General features: G+C 41.1%; 1 protein-coding gene across 1 annotated transcript in view; it reads left to right on the plus strand.

Moving 5' to 3' along the window:
* The first annotated feature begins 8,104 nt into the window (after window positions 1-8,104).
* Window positions 8,105-19,870, plus strand: part of LOC131248684 (flavanone 3-dioxygenase 2-like) — an 83,900-nt gene continuing 72,134 nt past the window's right edge. Inside the window, exons 1-2 of the mRNA XM_058249068.1 lie at window positions 8,105-8,383; window positions 8,821-9,068. Of these exons, the coding sequence (XP_058105051.1) occupies window positions 8,186-8,383; window positions 8,821-9,068 (446 nt within the window). The 5' untranslated portion in view covers window positions 8,105-8,185. The remainder of the gene's footprint in view (window positions 8,384-8,820; window positions 9,069-19,870) is intronic.

Here is a 19,870-nt window from a genome sequence, read left to right on the forward strand (position 1 = left end):
AAAAGAGGAAAAGTTAGTTTCTAAAATCAAATTAAGAAAGTTTCTAAACTTAAAATTAGAAAGTAGTTTCTAAAAACAGAAAAAGAAAGTTTAGAGGCACTACATTAGTTTAGGGTAATTCTTCAAATTGTGGCCTCCGCCGGTTAATTTCAAGTACCGATATAGCATCAAGTACGACATCCATCTCCCTAATCATGTCATCATCCAAATTAGGGGAGTGGGATAATGTTCACAACCCCAAGTGTAGGGTCGTGACGTAGTAATAATCTCGGTGAGATCGACATCGAATCCACATGAACTAATCTCGTGTGTATTCTGAAAGTAACTAGAACTAAAAGTAGAAGAAGATGTGAATCTACATCTAAATTAATTGAGAGAGTAATTGTGATTAAAGTGATTAGAACTAACAAATTCAAAGTTGGTAACTAGGGTTTCCAAGGATCTACTTGTAGAGATTAGAGAGATCTATGCTTAATTCAAGGACACAACTGGAATTAAAGTCCCTTCTTATCTAATTGGAAGATATCTTAGTAAAATCAAATCTTAACTTCCTTTGATTTAATTCTCAATGGATGAGAGATGTGAGAACAGGAAGTGATTCCATCATAAAACCATGCCCAAGTGACAAGGCAAACAATAGGATTTACCAATCCCACAACCAATCATAAGAGAATTGAGAAGATTAGGCAGGATTCCATCACCCAACCATGCCCATGGGACAATGGTGAACGACAAAATTTTCTAATTTCACAATCTCAATACACGAAAAGAACATACTCAAAGCTATCACAAATCTATTGTAATTGGAGTAACAACGAACCATTAAAAACTGAAAGTATTTCTAACATATCAAACTTGAATCAAAGATAGTTCAACTTAAACATGAATCAAAGTAATAAAAAACATCCCATCACGCTACAAGTTTCACCTCTTAGCCCTAGCTAAGATGTTTAGTCAACCATAGACATGATTAAACTAAAATCTCTTAAGAAAAGCATAAAAATAACTAAGAAAAATGAAAAAACTCTTGGTGACGACTTCTCCATGCTTTTTCTCCACTCCTCAAACCCTAGATGATGCCTATGAATGCCATAGGGACCCCTATTTATAGTTTTGCAACTCCAACTTTTGCACCAAGTTGAAAAAATCTGAAAACCGCTTCAATTTTCTGCAATTCATGTGCTGTTTACGTAACCTTAGACTGGTCGAGGGTTTCCTTCGACTAGTCGAGGATGACAGGATTTTTGAGAATTTTATCGCTGGAGTTCGAGTCAAGGGACCTTCGAGTGGTCGAGCAGGATCCTTCAATTGGTCGAGGATGGGCTTAAACTAGTCGAAGTATGCCGATTTTTAGGGTTCCTTTTTTCACTTCAACTCTTTAATGCTCTTCATTCCTCTCTTAGTTTTCTTGGATCTTTGGTACGTGAAGTCTTCATTCTTGGTTCCATAAGATCCATCCTTGGCTTTGGTGATTCTTGAGCATTAAATCCATGCTTTTATCATCCTTTTCAATCCAAGCTCTTAAATTCACCTTGCAACACAAACATGATTAAAATAGAACATTAAACATTATCATGTTCATAAAACAAAGTAATAAATGAGGGATAATATGTAATATTTGACCATCAATAACATTTAAAAGAGGAATGTTGATAATCACCTGTTTTAGAACCTCTAGAATATCCTGAGAGTTAAATAGAAGTTTTGGTACAATCAACCATTGAGGGAATGACACAACTGGCTTTTACACTTTTTCTAATTCTTAGTCTTATGGAGCAATACTAGGTTTATCGCCCTCAACTTCCTCTGAGTCCTTAGGCTTTTCAACGCCCTCCGGAATAGTTTTGTTAATTGTCTTTCCACTTCTAAGAGTGGTGGTAGACTTGGCTTGCTCCATTTGATTTGAAGAGCTTGGGTCACTTATTTCACATTGCATCTTTAGATTGGGTTGAGGTTGGGCTGTAATGGCTCCTTTCTCCCCAATCCCTAACCGTGACTCAATCCTTTGAATAGACGATGCAAACATTCACATAGTTGTTTTGAGATCCTGGAATGCTTGCACCATATTCTGGTTGAATAGATCTTGGTTTTGCATGAATTTTTGACCGGATCCTCTCAAGGTTTCCTTTGATTAAAAAGTTGGATAAGGGCCTCGTGAGGGGTAGCTGTTAGTCCGTTCCTCCAACTGAGATTTAAATGGTTCCCCCAACTGGAATTATATGTATTTGAGGTGGGTCTATTGAATGGGCGCTGGTAGTCGTTAAAGGTATTTGATTGCTCATTCAACAACTCTTGGAAGGTAGGAATTGTAGGGAAATCCTATGTTAAGTATATTTTTCTAGTACAAATACCAGAAACAACTTCCACAACGTCATTTGATTTGACTGTTTCCACCTTTTTAAGTTCTATGGCCTCAACTTTTCTCGTGAGATTGGCCACTCTTGCACTCATTTCGTTTTCTTCCTTTAAAACATAAATTCCTCCATTTTCTCTTGACCGAGTAGGCTTAGAGGTGGTGGGTCTTAGGAAGGTGTCCCAGGATTGCACGTTCTCTGCAAGTAGATCAAAATAGTCCCACGTATCATTGACCTCTTTGTTCATAAATTCACCGTTACACATTATCTCTATAAACTGGTGTATGGACGAAGTCAATCCATTATAAAAAATTCTTATTACCCGTCATATTTTATAGCCATGATGTGGACACAAATTTATAAGATACTTGAATATCTCCTAACATTAGTAGGTCTCTTCCTCGTTTTGGGCAAAATTCATTATCGCCCTCCTTAAAGTATTTGTCTTGTGAACCGGTACAACTTTTTAATGAACCCTCAGGTCATCTCAGCCCATATGCCCGATAAATCACCGCTTTAAGGAATGCAACCATGACTTAGCCGTCTCCTTCAATGAGAAGGGAAATAACTTTAGTTGTACCATGTCATCAGATATGTTTGAAAAAGTGTAGTGTGACAATTATCTCATCGAATCCTTTTATGTGCAAGTATGGACTTTCAGAGTCCGGTCCATGAAATTTAGTAAGGAGTTGTATCACTCCCTGTTTAAAATTCACGTTTCTTGCATTAAGTGAAAACAACATGCAAGAAGGTGTACTCACCCATTCCGGTTATAAGTAATCTCATAAAGTATGAGGCGGGGGAGCTTGATGCACCTCATTCTCATCTTGAACCTTCACAACTGGATGGTGAGGTGGATTTGCAGCCATTACTTCAATTAACTCAGGGGATCTCAAATGGTGTCTAATCCGGTAATGGATAGGCAACCCTTTGACTAATCCTCCTTCGCTCAAGAGATGCAAAGTGTTATCACGAACCCACTTGGGCATGAAACACTCACAGCTCTCAAGTTTTAAACAACTAAAACCTAAGAAAAATAAAACTACAGAAATAGGAAATATGAAAAGAAAAGAGTTGGAGAGAAGTTACTAGATTAGAGTTGGTATGTAAGTTGATAAAAAAAATAGAAAACAAGTTAGTTCCTAAGAAAAATAAGTTCAGAAAAACCAAACCTAAAAACACAGGAATAGCCCTAATCCTAAACCAATTATAATACTAATCAATCTCAAAAAAACATAACCGAATTCCCCGACAACAATGCCAAAACCCTGTTCACAACCCCAAGTGCAGGGCTGAGCTGTAGTAATAACTCGGTGAGATCGATGTCGAATCTACAGGGACTTAGCTTGTACGTATTCTTAAATAAACTTGAATGAGAACTAGAGTCGGAATTTAAACTATAATCTGAAATAAGAAAGATCAATTATGAATAAACTATTAATAATAATGAAAAAACTAGAGCGCTAAGGATCCACTTGTAGCTATTGAGATGCTACCTTACTTGATTCAATAAACACAACTAGAGTCGGAGTCCTATCCTATCCAATTGGATGATAGAGCAATTAATAAAAAAATCTGAACTTGTCATTGGATTAGTTCCCTCATGAGGCACAAATATGATGATTATAGGAAATTCAACCATCTACCATGCCCAAGAGACAATGGTAAATCACGAATTTTATAGATCTCACAATTACAAAATAGATAAGAAGATATCAAAAGATTCCCGAGCATCTACTATAATTGGACTGACAATAAATTACAGAAAACTGAAAATATTTTTTCATTCAAACTAAGAATAATGGAAGTTCAACATAAACTTGAATCAAAGTAAGATAGACATTTAAATAAACTACAAGCTTCACCTCTTAGCTCTAGTTAAGAGATTAACCAATCAAAGATATGATTAAAACTAAAACTCTTAAATAAAACATGAAAAGCTAACTAGAAGAATAAGATTGGGGAAGAAGGAAGGACTCCTTGAAGTTCTCCAACACCTTTCTCCACTCTTCCAACCATAATTCATGCTTAGAAACTCTTAAAAGATTCATAGTTATAAGATTTCCTTAGACAGACTTTGAAACTGCCTCAAATTTACGCAGTGAGTTACGTTTCAGTCACACTGAAGCTGCCTTCGGTCGGACCGAAGTTGAGTTCAAGTTATAGTCAGACTCTCTATATCCCTTCAGTCACATCGAGTGTATCATCGGTCGTACCGAACATGTATTCGGTCATGCTGAATTAATCCCCGGTCGCACCGAATTAGCTCTGAAATTCACGCTCGCTACTTGACTATTTTATGCACTTTCGGTTACACCGAACTTGTTTTCGGTCACACCGAATTAATCCTCGGTCGAATCAAATTAGCTCTGAAATTCGCGTTCGTTGCTTAACTATTTTGTGCACACCGAAGGTCGAGCCAAACAGTCTGTTTCTTTTGTTACTTCTGCAATTTTTTCAGTCTTTTCTTCCTCCTTTATACTTGTTTTTCTTGGATCTTTGGTATAAAAATTCCTCATTCTTGACCTCCAAATCTCCAAGCCTCACTTTGGTAATCTCTTGAGCATCAATTCACCACTTTTAGAGTCTTTTTCTCTAAAGCTCTTAAAATCACCTTGTAAGAGAAAACAAATAAAAATAGATCGAGAAGCACCATGATGTTCATAAAACCAAGGAATAAATAGGGAGAAATATGCAATATTTCACACTTAATAGGCCTTTCTATGACCACATTTTCAGATGTTGCCCCTGATTCAACTATAACGGTGTTTACTTGTGGTGCTTCATTCTCTCATGGTGCTCCTTCACTTGCATTTTCCAAAGGAAGGGAAGTATGCTGAATTACCATAAGAGGACCAATTTTCTCTATGTCGCTCGCCATCTCACTAGGCTAAGCTGGCTTGATCCAAAAACAATTTCTGAACCCAGATATTGCCCCCCACTATTTCCAAACAAAGTGGCTCATCAGAATTCACATCGGTGTGCCCAACATTTTTGTCGGCAATTTCATCTAGCTACTTAGAGGTAGGTGAAGATACTTGTAATGCTTCAACCCTTCATATTAGCCCTTTTATCAGCTAATCATCATTGAAGAAGCATTCGTCACTGAGATAATCAGAAAAATTATCATAATTATCAGTGTTTTCTAGTTCTGCTGAATCATTGGGTTGGATAGCATCTTTCATGCATCGATCATACATAATGTGTTGTAAAACTGCATAGACCATGTTTACGGTCAACTGTTCCCTTGATTTAGCAATTCTCAAGAACGGGCATGACTGCACAGTCTTTTGCCGAGGTGCTGTTGATTTTGAAATATTGTATATTTTTCTATTATTATACATTGGTTTTATAAGTATAGATGTACTTAATTGATGTAATTATGTATGATTTCCTATGCAAGTTGATTTGGAAAGGTAAGATGAAAAGAACGGTTAAAAAGAATATTTAATGCTCAAAGAATGATTAAGTGAAGATTTAGAGATTTGGAAGTGATTAATGAATAATTCAAGTACCAAATATCTAAGAAAATCAATTACAAAGGATGAAGAAAATATTGAAAAAATCATAAAATACATCAACAGAAATAATAGACTATTCGGTACCACCTGAGCTTGGTTCAGTTTGACCAAATGTGTACAGAATATTCCAGCAACAAATTGTGATTTTTAGAGATAATTTAACTTGACACTTAATTAGGTGCAACTGAAGACATGTTCGTTATCACTGAATGTGAGTTTGGTGCGACCTAAGGGAGGAAGGGAGAGAGAGAGAGAGAGAGAGAGAGAGAGAGAGAGAGAGAGAGATGAATATTGAAGAAATTCAGCTGCAACCGAGAGTTTAATTTGGTGTGACTGAAGCGTACAGTTGGTGCGACCAAAGTGTAACAAAAATGCATAAATTTGAAGTTGTTTCTAAGTCAGTATGAATTTTTCTTATTTAAATGGGTGAATCTAATATTTTTAAACACGAATTAGGGTGGAAGAGATAGAGCAAGAAGTTGTGAAGCTTCATTGGAGTCTTTCTCTAATCCTTCGGTTGTTATTTGGTTTTATGTTTTTCTTTTAAGTTTTAGTTCAATCATGTCTTTGAAAACCCAAACAAGCCTTTAATATTAGACTATTTTTAACCAATGTTTCTTTATTATCCGAGGATTCAACCTCGATCCTACCAAGTTATTACTATATCGCAACCTGCACTTGGGGTTGTTGGACATTGAGTTCAATTACGGCACCACACAGTTCCATTGCACAGCAACTTAACTTGCGTCCTAAAGCTTGTGAACAAAACCCACACGATATTGAATAAACTGGCGTAGCTTCGGCCAAAACATCCACGAAATGGAGCTCATCTTATGAATGGTTTGGATCTCACACATGTTGCAAACATCATCACGTGTATCGACGTGAAGGTGCCCTTTGAAAAGTGCAGGCATACATACCAAAGCTCCTCCCTCATGGACTCGTGCTCTGGCCCACTAACATGGCTTATATGCACTCACAAACTGTACACCCACCGTACGTGCAGCTGAAACTAAACCGTCCATGTTAACGGGCCAACTCTCAATGGGCCACAACTATAAATATGGAATTATTTATTTATTTTATTTTATTTTTAAGGAAAAAAGAAAAACGGAGGAAAACCCCATCAAAGGAAAGAAACGAAAAGGCAAAAAGAGAACCAAAAAGTGCATACACCCAGGCAAGTGGGAAGAGACCTGCACTTGGGTTTAGGGAAGCCCACACCCGGTCAAAGGGCAAAACCCTCCTTTACACACTGCTTTAGGAATTATTATTATTATTATTATTTATTTATTTATTTTTTTTAACAAAACAGGAGAATCAGCTAAAGACAAAAACTAGACATGTGATCTACAACAAGAGATGCGCATCCCATTGGATGTTCTTCCCGCTAAAAAAGAGGCAATCAAATTTCAGATTTCTTGAAGGTCAAATTCAGATTTCTTGAACAACTCAACGCCCTGATTACCGGACATTTTCAATCGTATTCGTACCATTGACCATGGTTCATTTTAACCATCCCGTAGACAGCCTCCAATCACCAATTTTGGCACTTAGACCAGTCTACTTCTTTTGCTAACTGGCCCATCTAATATAGGATAAGCACTTTAGGCAGCATAATTCCGGTCACCTTCAGGTCCTTTACAATACCAGTTTTATGCAGCAGCGTGAAACACTCGATCTCTATGGGCCCACCATGCATGTTGTTTGTGTAACACATACTCCATCAATCAGGTGAACACCTCAACTCTAATCCATGCGGCCAAAATTCAGCTAGATAAACAACTCAGCTGGGACACACCACCACATGTTGTCAACGGGCATGAGATGCCAACGATAGGTTTGTCAGTGAGCCCACATGGTCTGTCTCTTACACGTTCCTCACGTGTGCATCACAAGGAAGAAGGTGAGATACAAAAGTCAGCCTGATCCGAAACACAGGACTTACACACCGCGTGAATATTTTACCATTCTGATAATTTTGTACTATGGTGGACATAGTTGTTCTCACTTGATGGACGGAGAGGATTTCACATATACAAGATGATGGCCCCACAGAGCTTAGGATTAGAAAGATTATTAAAGGTCCTGATCCATAATTAGTATCGTCATTAAAATGGGATCCGGCCTAGGTTATGCGTAGTTATACACATGCCACCTATCGCTACTATCGCTGAATGCGTAGACTCCAAGTCGCGTCAACCCTTATCATATCATACCATTTTTTCTGTGTACATCTCTTTCACTTTCTTCTCCCCACCTTCCTGTAACCCCATTCTCCTCATCATCTAATCACCCTCAATCACAAACATGGCTCAATCCATGCTCCTGTCCACCGGAATCCATTACGAGAACCTTCCGCAGAGGTACGTCAGACCGATGTCCGAACGGCCGAGGCTCTCCGAAGTTGTTTCAGAGGATGTTCCGATAATTGACTTGGGTTGCCATGACAAGGAAAAAGTTGTCCGCCAGATCGGCGATGCTTGCAAGTCTTATGGGTTCTTTCAGGTCTTATTTTCTCTTCTAGTCTGACCACTGATCCTTATATTGTGGTTAGATTGAAGTGGTGATTTGTGGGACATGTGCTAACATGGGGAACGTACTATGGATCAAGGCAATCCATCATCGGGGACTGGACATGAGCACATCGTGGCCCAAGAATCAGGTTGGTCTAGTCATCATGCGGCAGACTTAAATACAAACAGGAACAGAACTCCAGAAATCTATATTCAATGTGCCTGCGTAGCAAGCCTGATGAGTGGACTCACCAAATCTTCTGTCATGAGCATATTCTGGATCTCGCATGCTTATTCCTCTTTTGCATATGTGCCATGAATCACCTCCTCAATGGACCGTGTCGACAATTACCTTCCGAGTTTCCTTGTTTCGTTTGTTTCATTTTACATGCAATGTTCCGGTGCTTACGTCTGCTTCGTTAACACTAGGTTACAAACCATGGGGTGTCCATGGAATCCATGCAGAAGACGATGGAAGTGGGCCGTGAATTCTTTCATCTACCAGTGGAAGAAAAGATGAGATTTTACTCCGAGGATCCATTGAAGAAGATAAGATTATCGACGAGTTCTAACGTAGCAAAGGACACGGTTGGAAACTGGAGAGACTATCTTCGGCTTCATTGTCACCCTCTGGAGGAATTCGTGCATGACTGGCCTTCTAATCCATCTTCTTTCAAGTAAAACATTCCAACTCAGCCTTTTTTCTTTTTCTCTAACTTACGCAGTGTTTTGATTTTATTTTATTTTTCTGAAGGGATGAAATGATAACTTACGCATGATGATTAGAGGGCTTAACCTATGCATGCTAGTTTTATATGCTTACATGGAACCCATGAGAGTTGTGGGACACATCATAGAGCAATCTGGGCACATGAGAAAGAATCTTGGATTTATAAATCTGAGCTTTTCTAAGCCCACGCATGCGTGTACAAGAGAGCTAATGCACACGCCAACACATATGCCAGCGTGACACACAGCTGAAGTATCCGAGCCATCTAACAGAAAGGCATGGGTATGTAGATTGCCGTTCCAAAGACTCAGTTTGTTCTGTTAGTCTGTGGGCCACAATTAACTGAACAAACGCACGGTTGTAAAAAATTAAAAAAAAAAAAAAAAAAAAGGCTGAATTTTTCTATCTAAAGCACTTATTTCTAACATCATGGTCACTCCACTTATTTCTAACATCATCGCATAACTATTTAGTCGATCACCTTTCTCTTTAGAAACTAGCATTGAAATCCATATGATGAATGGCTTAGATATTTCACCTGTGTGTGCAAGATTGACAAATGTGATGGCATGTCTGTCTTGTCCACGCATGTGGCTAAGAAAAGCTCCATCGATGGAAGCAGATTGTGACCGCAACAACTAAGGTGTTGTTGAGAACGGATTGGCAACTCCCCCTGCCATCAGCCCGGTGGCTGATGGTTAGGTGCTATGTGGGTTCCATTACGATGTATGTGTTTCATCCCGTTCATCCATTTTTACATATCATTTTTGGTTTAATACTAAAATTGAAAGGGATATAAATCTCAGGTGGACTACACCACAAGAAAACAATAGTGATTGATATCCACCATTAAAATCCTCCTAAGGCCTATGGTACTGTTTATTTGACATCCAATCTGTTGATTAGATCATAAAAACCCAGAGATTAAGGCTGATCCAAAACTTTTATGGCCCCTAAAAAGTTTTTAATGGTTAACTTTCATTCAACACTGTTTCCTGTAAGGTGGTCCACTTGAGATTGGGATATACCTCATTTTTGGTGTCATAACATAAAATGATCTATAAAAATAAATGAATGGAATAGATGAAAGACATACATCATGCTGGGCCCACAGAGCACCTACCACCAGCCATTGGCCGGTAGCAGGGGAGTAGCCAATCGGTTTCTGGTGTTGTTGGCGTTGTGTGGCTACCGTGGTGTATGTATTTTATCCACCTTGTTCATTAAGTCAATTTTGCACCTAAGACAAAAAAATAAAAAATAAATAAATAAATAAACAAGGAGATCAAAAGCTCAAGTTAACCATGTCACACCAACTTAGTCATGATTGAACACACCACTAAAATATTCCTAGAAACGACACTAGTTTTGGATGAAGTTGATATTTGTGTTTTTTCTTCAACTATGTCTTTGCCACTTCCTCCATAAATTGGATGGAAAAATAAACATTATAGCGAGTCCTTAAAAGGTTTCAATGGCGGATGTAGCATTCCCACTGTTTCGTCCTGTGGTGGGGTATGCTTGAGCTTCGGATATACTTCTTCTTTGCACTTATGCCATAATGTGGGCTTGGCAAAATGTGTACATTCCGTGAATATAAAACACATGCATCATTGGCGGGCTTCACAGCATCTAACCCCACCTAATGTGGGTCGTTATATATGTTCATCACCCAATTCAATAATTTTCTTTTTCTTTTTTCTGTTTTGGAAAAAGTAAGTGAGAAATGATTCTCTTATGGTTTATCTAGTAACAGCCTGGAAGAGATAGAAACAAAAGAGGAAAGAGTCCATCGAATGAATAAAACACAAGTTCAAAGAAAAAAAAGGTAAGCAGCCTCATTTTTCTTCCACCATGTCACATCTGCAGGGGCGCGGATTAGATACTGAAGTCAGTAGCTAAATCGCTACTTGAAGTGACGTCACCAAGCTATGTGGACCCTACCATGATGCATGTCTTGTATCCATACCGTCCATTCATTTGGACAGATTGTTTTATGGCAAGATAAAAATAATGAGACAGATCTAAAGTTCAAGTGGACCCCACCATAGAAAACAGTGGGGAAAGTGACATCCACCGCTCAATACTTCTTAGGGGCTAAAGAAGTTTCCGATAAAGCTTATATTTTTGTTTTCACTCTATCTACCTCTACGTTAACTCATGAATAGGTTAGATCTAAAAACTACATCATGGTGGGTCCTATAAACATTTCAACGGTGAGTGTGACTGATCCCACGGTTCTCTGGTGGGTCCCCTTGAACTTTAGATCTATCTCATTCATGCCATAAAATGATTTCTACAACTGATTGCACGGTATGGATACAACACATGCATCATGGTGGGTCCACAGAGCTTGGCGACGTCACTTCAATAGCAATTTAGCTACCGTCAGTGTCCAATCCGCGCCAATCTGTGGGACATCGCCTAAAAAACGGAAAAGGGATGGGCTGGTGTACCACCACCACCGACATGGCACCACAAACAGGTGTGGGTACGTGTCGCACGAGCGCTCACGCTCCTCGAGCTCGGAGTTGTACAAAGAGTTCAAATGAGATCAAAGTTACATAAGGACTCATAATGATGTATTTATTATATCTACACCGTTCAGCCATTTGACAAGATCATTTTAGAGCATGAGTGAAAAAATGAGTCATATTGAAAGATCAAGTGGACCACATCACAAATAGCATTGGAACAATGATTCTCACCCATCATTGCGGTTATTTTCCATCTAATCTGACCATAAGGTCACGCAAGCTGAATGAACAGAAAAACAAATATCATATTAATCCAAAACATTTGTGACCCCACGAGGCTTTCAATGGTAGACGTTCAATCACCCACTACTTTTCGAAGTCTGGTCCACTTATCTTAAGATGTGTCTTATTTTTCGGCTCAACCTTTATGGCAAGCTCAAAAAATGGATGAACGGTTTTGGATACATCGCATACCTCATGATGATACCTTCAGACCTTGGTGATGTCAACACATCAGCCAGGTCGATGGTGTGTGGTACACCAGTCGCTTCTATAAAACGGTGACAGGAAGTTGACGGACTCCGATTTCCTGTGAAATCTTTTCCAGGAATTTCCTCACCTGATGTTCGTGAGAAATCCATCCTATTCATCCGTTCTCGAATATCATTTTAGGACATGCGACCCAAAATGAGTTGGATCCATAACTCACGTGAGCAGCATAAGAGGAAACAATGAGATTCAGTAATCACAATTGAAACATTTTTATGGCCACAGAAGTTATGTATCATAGTAATTTTTTTGTATTTTAACTTCATCCCGGTGGGACTGACCTCATAAACGGTTTGGATGGCATATAAACATCAAGGTGGAACCAGGAACGTTTCAACGGTAGGAAACTCTTTTCTCAGTTTTTCCTCTCAGAAGGCCCACTTGAGTTTTGGATCCACCCTTATCTTTGCTCTCATGTCCTAAAATGACATCGCAAAAAGGATGGACGGATAGATTTCTAACAAACATTCAGTGGGCCGGAATTCCTGCCAAAGAGGATTTCGGCTTTATAAGGAAATCGGCCTCTTCTTTTTTTTTTTTCCGCTTGTGAGTACACCCCACGGTCAGTTCACACTTCACTTTTAGCCACCCCAAATTGGAGTCGATGCCAAGAACACAACGTTGAAACGAGGTATCTTTCACTCAGCATACCACTTGAGCTATGGAAGTCGGCCTTTTCAGTTACTTCGCGTCTAATTCAGTGTACAGGTGTGGAACTCCCAATGAGTGGATCGGCTTGATTTTCCAGTATGCTACAATGTATAGTGGGTAGGGGTGTACATCAAGTCGAACCAAGTCTAGTTGGCCTCAGCTTGACTTGGCTCGACCACTAGCTGACCTCAGCTTGAACTCGGCTCAGCTAGGTCCTCGAGCCAGACTGGCCAGCTCAGCTCGGTTCGGTCAACAGCTCGGGCCATTTCGAGCCAAGATCGAGCTGAGTTCGCCATTGCAGCATTTCCATAAACACTTAGATTGCACCTTCAAAATCCCTCTGTATGTGAAATAGAAGCAATGGTTGTATAGGTATTTGGAAAAAAAAAAGGGGTATTTGTTTCATGTACATACCTTCCTTACCACCAACCACACTTTGTTGAGTCATTTTATCAAACACTTGGTGAGCAACATCAATGGCAAAGTAACCGGATCACCGAATTAGTTCGATCCCAGTTCGACTCGAGCTGGATTTGATCCGAGTCAAGTTGAGCTGAGACCTGCTCCAACTCAGCTCGAACTCATTTTCAAGCTCAAAAAAAGTGACGCCCCAAACTTGGAAACCGAGCTCACAGAATTTCCGATCGCCGAATTAGGTGCCGACAGCCTCTGTAGTACCCCATTCTCGGCTCTCAATGCCCATACGCCAGATCCCGATCCTGGGATCCTACAAGGAGGATTTTTCAGCGTAAATTTATCTCGTGAGAAGCATAACCACAAGTTTACCTAAATTACAAAGTCAACATTATCATCACATATCTACTAATATAAACTGTTGAATATAGTGCTGAAAGGGAAATATATATATCGAAAGTCAAAGCTCCAGAAGACAGTTGCACGCTCCAAGCTCACACTGCTATGACCTAACGCCACCTGCACCCATCTATCGTGAATTATAGAAAGCTTAGATGGTGGTGTAAGTGTACACAACGTAACTGCCATGTATGCAATATTAGAGCAATGTGAAAACATGTCGATAAGTCCATAAATATCATCAGCCTTATTCAGGCTACGCGATGTAAAAACATAATAAGTCAATAGTATATACTGAAGAAGCAATGTAGATCAGCTGTGCATTGCGGAGACATAGTAAGCCAAATATCATATATTGAGGATGCAATACAATATACAAATTCTGGTGAGTTCACGAATACCGTCAACCTCAACTAAGCTATATAAATGCAGAAACATTACAACCCAAAATGTCATATGCCGTGGATGTAATGCAATATGCAGATCCTGACAAGCCCATAATACCATCAACCTTATTCAGGTTATGCAATATAAAATCATAGTAAACCAAATGCTATGTGCTGAGGATGCAATGAAATATATGGTGCGAATATTATGACCAAGCTGGAGTGTGAAGTCGGGATGATAATATGTAATATCACAGGCTATGGGGTCCATCACAAGGGACTCCCCATACCGAAATTTGGATAGTCAGACTCGATGTGGTAAACTCTTGATCTCAGGTTGGTCGCACGCCCCAACCGAAATCCTGGCCATTACGAAGGTACACATAACAATTAGTGGCACACCACCAGCCCAAGTAGATAGTGAATGAATGAATGAATGAGTAAAATGCTAAGTATGCAACTTCCGCTCAATAAGTCCACATATCAGTATTGTACATCTCTGAGATCATCACCGGGGTCTAGTATACTCCACACTGACTGCCGCCTCCCTAGCCGCACATCCCAGCGAATGAAAGAGACCGCACTATCCATTTGGTTCCCTTATTGATATTGATTAGGGCCTGCCATACAGAGATCCCCTCCTCCCCTCATGTCCGATTATCCCTCAGGTTCAATCGGTTCGGAACTTCTTCTCTTCCTTTTGATTCTTCTCTTCCGCCTACTAGCAGTATACCAATGCCTACCCGGCTCGTCGATAGTGGACTTATTTGCGAGCTGGTCAAACTCACTTGGGCGGATAAGGCCACACCCCCGTCCAACCGACCACGAAACAGTGGGAGACGTGGCCTACTGGTATTCGGCACTCGGGCATTCATATATTCACTCGGTCTTGACGTTGAAGCGTCTCCTGGCCATGGAGGTTTAGAGACTTTCACCTAGAGACATCTATAGCACCGCATGTAGAAAAAGATTTTTGATGTCCCATCTAGCCATCCATGATATGCTTGTGGAGGCCACGGTCCTGAAGTCGCTAGGGCGTACGGTGGTCATATCACAAAATGCAAGATGCATGAGTCATACCATCCAGTCATGCATCAAACCTAAGCGTACCACCCGCTCATGTGGGCAACTCCATCTCTCAAGGAGTCCCATAATAATCCGCCCAATGGCATGTGCTATGATTAATCACTCCTCCTAACAAGTATACATATCATGTGCATGGGCATGGATCATGGAGCTATACTAAGCATGTTATATAATGATGATGTACTTTTCTCGTATCAAGGATGGGCCTAACGAGGCCTAAGGGAAGGTCACAATGTGGGCATTTAACCATCATTACCCATCAATGTGGACATTCAACTAACATTGCTCCCAAGGATTGGCCCTCATAGGGCCAAGCATATAATGGGGCTCATGGCCTCATAAGGGCCTCGCATACAACATAATGGGCCTCACACAAGAGCCCAATATACATCACAATGGGCTTCACTCAAGGGCCACATATACATTATATTGAGCCTCACTCATGGGCCACATATATATCATATCCGGCCTCATTATATGGGCCTGTTATGCATCACATCAGGCCTCATCAAATGGGTCATAAATATATCGCTTTGGGCCTTATTAATGGGTCATAAATACATCACATTAGGCTACATCCACGGGTCTTAAATACATCACAATGGGCCTCTCGTACGGGCCCAATATACATCACAATGGGCCTCATACAGTAGGTGGGTCTGTCCACTGAATGGTGTGGAAATAACGTACACTATGGTGGGTCCCACCGTCCACGCTGGATAGTGGATGAAATGCATACAGCAGATAGGTCCCACCATCCCAATCTGCTAGACGGTGTGGATTACAACACACATATCCTGGTAGGGCCCACCGTCCTTGACCCTGGATGGTGGGGAGACATCATATACACCAAGGTAGGTCCACGTGTGTGGCCCACCAGAGATCTGAATCTACCGCATTCCCGGGCCCATGGCCTATGATTTGGGATGGACGGTGCAGATAAAACCCACACGTTACAGTGGGGTCCACGTGGTGGATGGTGTTTCACATGAGATTAGAAACTGCATCATTCTCTAGGCCTGGGAGGACTGGATGGACAGTGGATACCACACCTGCATCACATCAGTTCCATTACCTTGGACGACAGGGATAAAATAGATACATCGTGTGTGGCCCTTGGACGGCAGGGATAAAACACATATATCACGTGGGCCCATTTGGATGGACGGTGTAGATACAACCCAAATGTCTTGGTAGGCCCCACAGAGCTTGCTAACGTCAACAGCAGCTACATAGCTGGTGAAGGTACTTCAGGCAATCCCTATTCCACATTAGGTGGGTCCCAGGTGGGGCCCACCATAATATAATATTATATTATCATTATGTTATATTATAGTATATTTTTATATTTATAAGAAATGCACCAGTGTCCAGGCCCTGGACGGGTGGCCTGGATGGAAGATACGTATACATCATGTGGGCCCTTAGATGCACGGTGTGCATTTAACACATATCATGGTGGGTTTCCAGGGACGGTGTGGATCAACTCATACATCATGGAGGGGCCCACCGTCAGATGGGCAGTTGAGATATAACACGTACCTCATGATGGCCCACATAACTTACAGATGTGATATGGCAGCAAAGCTGCTAGGACCCACTGTCCCTACCCATGGACGGTGTGAATATAAGGTGGGTTCACATGTGTGGGACCCACCATCTTATATGAATCCAGTAAATACCTGTGTTTTCCTTCATCCAGGAGTTTGGACGTCCAGCGGACGGATGACCTGGATGAAACTCATCATCAAGGTGGGTCCACATAGATGGATGGTGTGGAGAGAATACATGTGTCCAGGTGGTGCCACGTGGGTGGGCCGACGGAGTCCGGATCAAGCTGATATTTATTTCCTCCCTTCGTCTAGGCCTATTAGATGGTCTAGACAGCAGCCGTCTAGCAGCCCTAGCCCATTTGGTCGTCAAGTCTGGACAGTGAGTATCCACCTCACGCACATCAGATAAAGGTGGGGTCCACAAAAAGTGGGAAAGAGAGAGAGAGAGAGAGAGAGAGAGAGAGAGAGAGAGAGAGAGAGAGAGAAATGGCATACGATGGAGGGCTCCGCCACTTTGAGCCCTCCCTTACAAAACACACATCAAGTGGGTCATAATACATGTGGGCCTTAAAATAAAAAAAAATCGAAATCTAGTACTATGAACACCTACCGATTTCGTTCCTTCTTGGCTCCTTGGACTCCTAAACTCCTTAGCTTTCCCTTTGATGAAAGTTGATGAAGGTTGGATGGCTAGGATGGGAGATTTTGTGGTAGGAAGTGGGCCACACCTAGCTTCTCCCCTCCTTAAGAATTGCTTGGACGTTTTCTCTCTTTGGTTGCTTAGAATTAAGTGAGAAATGAGAAAGAGAGGAGCGGTGTTGTAAGGAGAGATGACATGGTGAGTATGATGCTTGCTGACTTTTGGGATGAGAGGAATGGGCTAAGGATGGGTTGCTTTGACTTGGTGAAGAGAGAAGTACTGGTGAGTGATGGGTTGTACTTGATTGATTGTTGTGATGTTTGGTAGAGATTCTCTCGGGTTCTGTAAGTGTGCAGCGTCTTCCTCGAAATAAATGCGAGCCCACAACTCCTGGCTTGAGTATCGCATCAGTGCATAAGACGCGGCGTTGGAACCATGGCGACAGTGCGGTCGCAATGGTATAAGTCTCAGGTCAAGCCGACTCAGATCTACAGGATATGACTTAGGGTTAAGCACAAACATCGGTTATAGGTCGCGGGTTGTCAGAATTCGACAGGGAGGGCCGTAGAAGTCTAAGGAACAGTACGGACTACGATATGAGTCTGACAGCTTTCCCCTCCTAATAAAAATTTTATCCTCAAAATTTAAACCATAACACAACCAATACAGAGCTCACAAGGGAGGGAAATCCTATCACTATAGATATAATCAGAATACAACATAATCAAACACTTAAGAGATGGGGATAACGCCTATGAAACTTATCCTCTTGCTCTCAATATGCCTCATCAGCACTATGATGACCCCACTGATCCTCGAATCCCAGACAGAAACGATCGAGACTTTAATACTATGCGGCCTCACAATCTCAATGGTAGGGAGCTATATCAGAAAGTTTCTAAATCATCTGAACTCGGAGAACTAATCATTCTAAGTTCTCAACAATCATAGAGTGTATGGTAGCTATCAACAGATATGTGATGTTATCCTCGGGTATTCCTAAATTATGCTCTGATAACAACTTTTGTCACGCCCCAAACTCGGAAACCAGGCTCACAGAATTCTTGATCACTGAATCCAGTGCCGACAGCCCTCGTAGTACCCCATTCTCGGCTCCCAGCACCCATACGCCAGATTCCGATCCTGGGATCCTACAAGGAGGATTTTTTAGCGTACATTTATCTCGTAAGAAGCATAACCACAAGTTTACCCAAATCACAAAGGCAACATCATCATCACATATCTACTAATACAAATAGTTGAATACAGTGCTGAAAGGAAAATACATATATCAAAAATTAAAGCTTCAGAAGACAACTGCACGCTCCAAGCTCAACGCTACTGCGACCTAATGCCACTTGTACGCATCTATCATGTATAAACTTATAAAAAGCTTAGAAGGTGGTGTAAGTGTGTGTGCAAGGTAAGTGTCAAGTATACAATATCGGAGCAATGCAGAAACATGCTGGTAAGTCCATAAATACCATTTGCCTTATCCAGACTATGCGATGTAAAAACATAATAGGTCAATAACATATACTGAGGAAGCAATGCAGATCAACTGTGCAATGTGTAGACATAGTAAGCCAAATATCATATACCGAGGATACAATACAATATGCAAATCCTGACGAGTCCATGAATACCATCAACCTCATCTAGGCTATATAAATGTAAAAACATAGCAACCCAAAATGCCATGTGCCGTGCATGTAATGCAATATGCAGATCCTGGCAAGCCTATAGTACCATCAACCTTATTCAGGCTATGTAATATAGAAGCATAGTAAACCAAATGCTATGCATTGAGGATGCAATGAAATATGCGGTGCGAATGTAATGACCAAGCTGGAGTGTGAAGTCGGGATGATAGTACGTAGTATCGCATGCTATGGGGTCCATCATAAGGGACTTCTATCCAAACCAGTCTCATACCTAAATTTGGATAGCCAGACTCATGTGGTAAACTCCTGATTTGAGGTTGGTAGCGCGCCTCAACCAAAATCCTGGCCATTGCGAAGGTACACATAAAAATTATTGCGCACCACCAGCCCGAGTGGATAGTGAACGAATGAGTAAAATGCTGAGTATCCAACTCCTGCTCAATAAGCCACATATCAGTACCATACATCTTTGGGATCACTGGGGTCTAGTACACTCCACATTGACTGCCACCTCCCTAGCCGCATATCCCAGCGAGTGAAAGAACCACACTATCCACCTGCTAGCAGTATACCAATGCCTACCTGGCTCATTTATAGCGGACCCACTTACGAGCTAGTCAAATTCAGCCTACCTTACAGCCCCCTTACTCGGGCGAATAAGGTAACACCCCCTTCCATCTGACCACGACACAGTGGGAGACATGGCTTACTGGTATTTGGCACACAGGCACTCGTGTATCGACTCGGTCTAGACGTTGGAGCGCCTCCTAGCCACAGAGGTTTAGGGACTTTCACCTAAGGACATCTATAGCACCCCATGTAGAAAAAGATTTTTAGTGTCCCATCTAGCCATCCATGATATGCTTGTGGAGGCCACGACCCTGAAGTCGCTAGGGTTACGGTGGTCATATCACAGAATGGGAGATGCAT

This window comes from Magnolia sinica, chromosome 6 (assembly GCF_029962835.1).
Source record: "Magnolia sinica isolate HGM2019 chromosome 6, MsV1, whole genome shotgun sequence".
Taxonomy (NCBI): domain Eukaryota; kingdom Viridiplantae; phylum Streptophyta; class Magnoliopsida; order Magnoliales; family Magnoliaceae; genus Magnolia; species Magnolia sinica.